The following is an 8,888-nucleotide window of genomic DNA, read 5'->3' as shown; positions in this document are numbered from 1 at the left end:
AGCTCATCCAAGTAAATGATAAAAAGTAAGTGAAATATAATAATAAGGTTAACACTAACCAAATATAAAATAGAAATAAAATCCTTAAATGTTATCTTAGACATGTATGTTGCCTTAATGGATATTAGATAATGTTTATGCCTAATTGCTAGGTGGAAGATGTTAAATAAGCCTAAACATTGAATGAGGACATATGTATGTTGTGTGCTATTTGGAGAATGGTAAGTGATGAGTTATACCCCATTCAAAGGTTATGTGAGCACTCGTTGGGCAAGTATGCAAGTTTTTTTTAAAGAGGAAAAACACTCTCATTAAATGTGATAGCTAAGGTAAGATCTTAGAGAAAGATTAGGACTAATGATTGACATTCATGTACTTAAAGCACCAATGCACTTAGACTTGACCACGAATGTCAACTCTAAGAAACAAAGAAAAGTATAAGGTATAATGTAGTTGAATAGTTACGATAACGTGTTTAGGAATTAGTTATGTAGATGAGTATCAAATGAAAGAATGAGATGTAAGATTAGTTATAAGTAAGAGTAGTTCCCAAAAGCTTGGTGACTAAAGAGATCATGAGAGTTAAGAAAAATATCATTAAGGTGGTAGAGTCAACCTAGAGTCCTTAGTCATTCTGCTAAGTTTATATGTTTTTCAGGTTTAGTAAGTGGATGTCCTTGAAGAGTAACTTGGAATTGCTTGCAAAAAAAAAAGGAGATATTAAAGTTTTTTTTATCTCTCATTGTGTGGGAATTTGTATTTAGTTTCCATTTATCTTTCTTCATGTAATGTACAACACCTCATGCCAATAATTGGTATTAAGTTGCATAATAGATTTATGCTTTGTTTTTGCTTGACCTCTTATATATTTATATTTGAAGTCTCTATGTCTTTGAAATATATGTGTATATAAGGCATGGTAGCATCCTCTACGGTGTTTTGGTCATGCTCATGTAATTACAACATCATTAAATTATTGATTACTAACATAAATTAAATTTTAATTTACATGGGTTAGACTTTGCAAAAGTAACACAACGCATCCTTCATTAAAGGCAAACTAACTTCCACCATTTTGATGTCATCCATTGGGAATAATGTTTTGTCATGATTAATGTAAAGACATAACACAAGTATACATGGTTTCTATGTTATTTGTTTATAAAGTATTGCATATTTGACAAGCAATGTAGAGTAAAAAATTTGCATTTTCTATAAGTGTGGTAACTAACAAAACTTGTAAGACTCGTCCAAGCCAACTTAAGGGTAATCAGTTGATTGTACAAAAAACTTCTTGTCTTTCCTCAAACCATCATTCAAGTAACTATTGATGTTTTCAAGAATAAATAAAAAATGTAAAATGACACCAACAATTACATTAAACACTAAAATTATCAAAATGATATTTTAGGCTTGAGTTATGCTTCTATTTTGGTTGAGGAGGTAGATCATCATACTTCGTAGTTATGCTTGTTGTTGAATCTGAAGCCTCAGATGCCTCACTCTCACAATCTATATGTGTTAAAATCAATTTGATTGAATGAAAAGAGTTAGTGTCAAAAACAAGAACACAAATATGCACACAAAACATTACAAACAAAAAAGTTTGAAAAAACTAAAAGAAGTAAGCTTACCAAATAAGGATTTGATGGATGGTTTTTTTGTCTTTGATGTTTTCTTCCTTAATTCAGCTATAGATAGAGCGGAAAGAAAAATCAAGAAAAACAATAATCATTAGCTGACAACACATCCTTAAATGTAATACACATAAAAAATCAAAAGATTCTTTTATTTTCAATGCAAGATCCTAATTTATGTTATACATCACTACTTGAAAAGTTATGTCACCATATTAATGTGAAACTGTTGTTACACACAGACACATATCAAATTCTTTTTTAAAATTTTGAAAGATTGACTACATTATAAGCAAGATCAACCAAACTCAATCATATTGACCAAGTCATGGAAATAACATGGTTATGCAATGAAAATTATCTTTGTCTACCTATAGTTTTAATTAAAGTATTGAAAAATTCATGAGTTATTGAGTTTTCATAAGAGAAAGGGAAAAAAAGAGATAAAGGAGAATGAAATGAATAAAAAAATGATAAAGAAAATTTTATTTTGCTTGTTTTGTTAAAAATTAAAAATGGATACAAATTTCACTTGTTTTTTAAAAAATGAAATTTATTGTTATTTTACATTATTCTACAATTAAAATGCCAAGATGACATGGATAACTTAAAATTATTAAAATCATCATGCAATAAAAAAAGACACAATTCAAACTTAACATGCAACAATAATTTTTCTACCTACATTTAAATAAATAAGAGCAAGAGGATATGATGTACCCATTCCAGGAACTTGATAGTCATTGACAATTTCAAAGTTCTTGTATGTGTATCCGACAAAATTAAAGTCTTTAGAAGAAATCATCTGTAACCACACATTAAACAAACCACCATATAAGAATGAAAAGAAAGAAACATAAGAAACCATTAAGAATTAACTAACTATAAACATGAAGATCAAGAATTGTAAGACAAAAAGATACACTACAATACGCATGCACACACACACACATATGGTGACAACTATCAATAATTGAGTCTTAAGAAAAACATCCAATTTTTCTCACTAATAATATTTAAAATGATAATAATATTTTACAAAGAGTTAATAATTCTATGGGGTTCAAACTAATATTATTGAAACTTAAGCAAATATAAACAATCCTAATGCACAAAACTTTTAGTAACCCGTAGTATAAGTATGTTTCATATTCTTCATTTAACAAGCCCAACAAATACACCCTCCTTGTAGAGTAATAATGATTTCAAGAATTTATAAAGATATAAATTAATTTTTCATTATGAATTTTCATCAATAATGTGTGTAATATTTAAACATAATTCATATCATGGAAAGACTTAATTATGTTTTAGTCCCTCAAATTAGGGAATTTATTTTTCATAGTCCTCCAAATTGGAATTTGTATATTTAGTTTCTAAAATTTTAAAAACTCTCCTTTTAATCCCTTCGCTAGAATTTGAAGGATTAAAAAAATATATATTTTTATGCAGTACACTAGAAAAACATACCCCTTAATTTGACGGACTAAAAACATAATTAAGTCTTATGGTTACGAAGAAAACTAAATGTTAATTGTCTTTAAAAAAATAAACATCTAAGATTACCTTCCTCCATGGACCAATTCTTGACGATGAATGAGATTGACTGTCAGACTGCAAAGGTGAAAAGATAAAATTTGAATAATTTAATAATGTGTATAACATTGGATAACTAACAAAATAAAATAAGCAATAATTTGAAAGACACTATACCTCTTCAAACTTTTCAAAATTTTGAGTATCTAACTCATCATTGACCTCAGGAATAAAGGCAGCTTCCATTTGATACAATTTATCCCATTCCACACCATTAAAGAATTGATGAGCCTGATAAGGAACAGAATGGAAAGGTAACTTCTATATCTATCTATCTATACTTTTAGAAAAGGACACACCATACAACACCTTTATTTCATCTGCACCATTTGAGCCCAACCTTTGATTAACATTACACAAAAGCTTACTTATAAGATCTTTGGCCTCTGGAGATAACCTTACTTCTTCAGGAAATTTTAAGTGAGATTTCCAATTTACTATCTACATAAAATAAGGAACTAGATAAATATATTGTGAATTATTAAGCATAAAATTGCTAAAACTATTTTTTTTTACAATATAATTGGTCAAGAAATCAAATGAAAAAATAACATGTTAAAAGTAAAGGGAAAATAATGAACTAACTTAGAATTGTATGTATAAAAATCTTCAACAATACAATTAACTTCCACGTACACTTGTCATTGCCGATCATTTTAGGTTATATACTCTTAATACAACTAATAACAAAGAAAATGAAGTCTATCTTACGAGTATACTATTAGAACTGGATGATCCATCACTGGACCATCCACTCATCCCTTAGTTTTGATGAACATAAAGATATAAATTTGTGATGACTAATTAGTTACTTATAAGTGGACATGACATATCATTGACACAAATATGGTAAGACTTCTCTAGTCTTAAATAGTCATTATCATCGTCCATTATCCTTTACTAGAACATGCTTCGTATTTAGTCATGGCGACGTCCATATGTGAATTATGCTTATAAACAGATCTTGTGTATTACTTAAGTGTGATCAAATTATTCCACTGTGTATAAAATTCGTCTATATGAAGGAAATCATGTGTCATCATATTATCTTTCCTTTTATAAACTACTAACATTTGAAATCAAAATGTGAAGGACATATTTAGAAATAATTGATTTGTAATCATTCTCACTAAGGAGAACATATCACACTTGCCATAAACTATGTCAAGCCCATTTGTTCTCAACTAACACTAGTAGAATCAGATCAACAATTAAATGGATAAGATTCCACAATGTTTTTGATCAGCCTTCTCCTTTAAAAGGAAATTTTTTAGTGTTAAAATTTGTGATTCTTCAAACTGTTTGTTTGTGAAAAGTAGGAGTGACTTAGTGACAAAATAATACTTGAGTGTTCTTAGATTCCGGGGAGGGGTTTAAGGGTTGTGCCTAGTGGCCTAGTACTTGTAAAGCCAAGAGCGACAGATCAAAATACTTGTTGCTATCAATCATTGATTAGTGGAACCAACATAAACCAAGTGTTTCTACTACTCTTTTTAAGCTCGTCTGAGTACTCTTTAAAGCTTGACACTGACAAACAATTTATATTAAAAAATAATTTATGACTTGTAAGCTTTTGCACTTAAAAAAATATAAAAATATAATAAAAATCACAAAAGTGGATTTAATATATTTCATAAAATTATTGCATCATTAATATATATGTATTATTTATTATGTTTCTACTGGACATAACAAACCATGAATTTAGCTTAGTGATTATTTGTGTATCTTTTAAGTTCATGGTCCAATGTTCAAATTTGTCTTCGGCCATTTTGTGTTTATATTTTTATTTTTGTAATTGTTGTAATATAACTTGGTTTTTGCAACCTTGTAGTAGAGAGATAGAAAGAACATGCAACCTTGTATACACCAATTTTTTCATGTTAATATTGGTTTGATGATGTGTCACTGAGTTAAATGCACAAACAATCCAATAGCTAAATCAGCTCGGTCATGGATTTGATTCCTGATCGAATTGTCCAAGCCGAGTTGAGTTTAATAATTATGATGACGAGTATCATTAAATGCATATAGAGAAAGAACATGAAATAAAGTCAACATTATTAGTTTCAAATGAAAATCAATGATGTCGTGAAAAAATGAAAATCAATGATTTGTGCTAGAAATTATCTGTTAGTGTAAACAATCTAGCCACCAATTTAACATTAAATTTGTGGATCTGAATTAAAAGAATACCGAAAAAAGACAAATAGTTTATTAATGAGTATTGTTAGAAATGTGTAGCATTATGTGTATAGGTTCATTGTTTTATGTAAATATAGTAATTAAAAAGTATATTATTGTACATATTTCACAACAACAATTGTTAAACCTTTTTTCCCACTAGTGGATAAATTAATGTTTTGTTGTTGTATTACAAACATAGAGATATAGTTATATTCGTTATTATATTTATTTGATTTATTTTTCTCGTAATTATTATATTCATTTTATAAAAATAAAGTTTGTGATGTGGTTGAGACAAATTTTTAAAATATACTTGTTTTCCTTATATCTTAATAAGTATAAACTATCTAACATTATCACTTTGATAGTAAAATAGTATTTTATTTTAATCTAAAAATGTCAATGAAAGAGACAAACAACTTTACTAAAAATCAAATAGAGTTGTTAAATTTACAAGTTAAAATAGAACTAAAAAGGAATGTGAATCAAACATTAATCTTAATATGTATAAATACTTCTTTAGAAAATATTACCTTCCTACATGTTGACATTGGATCATCAGAATAAAAAGGTGGATATCCCACTAACATTTCATACATAATAGCTCCAAGTGACCACCTATGAATTTTATCACAATGAGCATTGTGTCAAACTTAAATATTTAATATTTACTCGTTAAAGTTTATTTATAAACTATACATAAAATAAAGATTTTTTTCCACTTTTTTACATAACAATTTAAGGAAGAAGAAAATAAAATAGCAATGTCTTAAATAATATTCCAACGTTGCAAGTAAGAACGTCGAATGTAAACTATGTTTTTGGAAACATTTTGAAAGGATTGTTTGCTAACAAGGGAAATAAAGTAGTAACTTTTGTACTAGATGATATAAGTATTTCACAAAGCTTGTTTTGGATAAAAGGCTAAAAAAAGCTTTCAAGAACTTCTATGTAAAAAATCAAAAGATTTTATAGCTTTTCATCCAAACAGGACCAAAGAGCAAAGTGAAAATAAATTTAATGTTATCATTTACAAGCACAAAACTCACCAATCACATTCCATCCCATAACCTTTTTTCATTAGAACTTCTGGAGCAATATAATCCGGTGTACCAACCGTAGAATACGCCTGCAACATTTATACATTCATATTTATAAGCATATACACACACAAGAAAATCATTGGACGATTAAATAAGTATGATTTCAAAAATTACAATTACACTCACTATCAAAAAAATAAAATTCTACATAATAGTAATTAACTTACGAGTGTCCTTCTATTTTTCTGCCAATTTTGCAATTGTTCTTGTTGTGTGCGTTTTGGAGTTGCATGTTCATCATTTCGTGTAGATCCATTAGCATTTTGACTCGTAGAAAAATCTGCTTCTTCAAGTGTACTACAATCTAATGGTTTACATAGTCCAAAATCTGACAGTCTTAAGTGTCCATATCTATCAAGTAACAAGTTGTCAGGCTTAATATCCCTGCAATGTGACATATTGAGAAGATTATTTTACACTCTACAATGTACATTTGACTATTTTTTTAGTTCCAAACATATACGAATGTTATTAAATAGATAAATAAATTTAACCCAAATAGTTTAAATATTGAATAGTTTTTAAAAGCTAAATGACTAATCTGATCTCTATATTTGTTTATTTTATTCAATTTGATATTTTTTCTTAAAAGGTTTAAATTAATTATTTATTTTAACAAATGCTTCAATGTGATCGTTTTCGTTCAATTGAGATTGGTGTTGTGTTAAAAAATTGAAATATTTTTAAAAAAATAAGAGACTAAATTGGACATTTTGTTAAAATAAGAACCAAATTGAATAAAATAAATAAATACAATAACCAAATTAGTAATTTTGCCATTTGAATTTTGGAATGTCATGGAAAGTAATCATAACAAACCTTATTTCAAATAATGGGTTTTGTAAATCAATTTATTCCAAGTTTATTGCAACCTAAGCCTACATGGCATATTTAAATATAACATAATGGAGAATGCGAGACTAATATGAAGTAAATTGTCAATTTTGTAGATACCTATGTATATAATTGTGTTTATGTATAGATTCAATAGCTAAAACTGTTTCCCCCACATAAAATCGGGTTTCATCTTCAGTCAAGATATCCTTTCTCATGAGTAGAGTCATCATATCCCCACCCGGTAGATATTCCATAATAAGATACAAATATTCGTCATCTTGAAAAGAACAATAAAGTTTAACTATGCAATTGTTGTCAACCTCTGCCAGAAGATTCCTTTCAGCTCTAACATGTTCTACCTAAAATAATTAACAAAATTAGAAGTATGATGTATTCATTAACCTTTAACATAAAAACTATTTTTTGTAGGATATAATGTAGAAGACAAATGGTTACTAACCTGGCCTCTACGAAGCATTTCTGATTTCTTTAACTTTTTCATTGCATATACATGATCTGTAGTCTTTTCCCTACAGACTCTAACCTAAAACAATTTAAAATTGTATGTAAAGTGAAACCATTAATGGGCAAAGACATAAACTGTTTTAAAACAAAAAGAACAAATAGTTAATAGACAAAATACACATACCTCCCCAAATGCACCTTTTCCAATCATAGTTAATAACTCAAAATCGTCGACACCCATTTTGTGCCTTTGAAGACGCATATATTCAGTTTCCTTTTTCTCTAAAAATTTAAGTAGGTTATTTTGATCTTCCTCAGAGACATCAGCGTCAGCCAACTTCTTTTCCAAGATGGTTCGACTATTATATGCAAGGTATTAGAAAGTTCTACAACATATTTATAAATCAAATAATTTAAATTTAAATTATTATTCAAGCATAAATATCATTTTTATAGTTTAACACAATACGTTAAAATTTATTAGCAATTAAAGTAACATACCGCTCCTTCCTCTCTTGAAGGCTTTTCATTTGTTCCTTGTAGTGGTTCTCAATGTATTGTTTAGCAGCTGCAACCTTTTGTTTTGTGATATTGGAAAGAGTTGCTTCATCCATAGACATATTTGGAATTTCATCTTCACCATTAGTATCATCATTCTTCCTTGTAGAAGCCCTCAATTTATCACGTGGTTGAAATTTCTGTAACCAACTCCTTGCAGAATCCATTTTCCTTACCATTCACAACCTCAACTACTACCAACAATAACCATCTCTCCCTTTCCTTATAACTTTGATTCCCACAACTTTCAACCATAATAAACCTACAAACCATTTTAACATTAAATAACAAAACCACAAAAGTGAAAAAATGGTCATAATTGACTTAAGAAACACACAAGAGTTTCTTGTTATACCTTAACTTACCATTTGAAGCATTTGGGAAGGAAAACAATAAAATTAAAATTAATGTAGAGAAGTGGAATGATAATTGATGGATTAAAAGATTGAGAATAAGGAAGAATTGAATTTGTGGGAAGAAGCTAAGAATTCGGATTGCCATGTAT

General features: G+C 28.3%; 1 protein-coding gene across 1 annotated transcript; it reads right to left on the bottom strand.

Annotated features, from left to right (window-relative positions):
* Nucleotides 1-1,383: 1,383 nt before the first annotated feature.
* LOC114398456 (serine/threonine-protein kinase tricorner-like) lies at nt 1,384-8,633 on the bottom strand. The gene is made up of 13 exons (XM_028360655.1): nt 8,327-8,633; nt 8,010-8,184; nt 7,821-7,904; nt 7,478-7,719; nt 6,691-6,907; nt 6,470-6,549; nt 5,954-6,038; nt 3,543-3,674; nt 3,351-3,464; nt 3,204-3,251; nt 2,358-2,442; nt 1,635-1,691; nt 1,384-1,512 (listed from the first exon to the last, which is right to left on the bottom strand). The coding sequence occupies exons 1-13, from the start codon at nt 8,560-8,562 to the stop codon at nt 1,427-1,429; spliced, it is 1,641 nt and encodes a 546-aa protein (XP_028216456.1). The 5' UTR covers nt 8,563-8,633; the 3' UTR covers nt 1,384-1,426.
* Nucleotides 8,634-8,888: the final 255 nt, after the last annotated feature.

Source organism: Glycine soja, chromosome 19, assembly GCF_004193775.1.
Source record: "Glycine soja cultivar W05 chromosome 19, ASM419377v2, whole genome shotgun sequence".
Taxonomy (NCBI): Eukaryota; Viridiplantae; Streptophyta; class Magnoliopsida; order Fabales; family Fabaceae; genus Glycine; species Glycine soja.
The sequence above is the reverse complement of the archived record's forward strand: the minus strand, read 5'-3'. Positions and strand labels throughout refer to the sequence as shown.

Coding starts and splice junctions, on each gene's coding strand:
- LOC114398456 (XM_028360655.1), bottom strand. CDS start 8,562: ATGGTAAGGAAAATGGATTCTGCAAGGAGTTGGTTACAGAAATTTCAA. Junction 8,185..8,326: donor CTTCAAGAGAGGAAGGAGCG/GTATGTTACTTT, acceptor TGCATATAATAG/TCGAACCATCTTGGAAAAGA. Junction 7,720..7,820: donor AAATGCTTCGTAGAGGCCAG/GTTAGTAACCAT, acceptor TAATTATTTTAG/GTAGAACATGTTAGAGCTGA.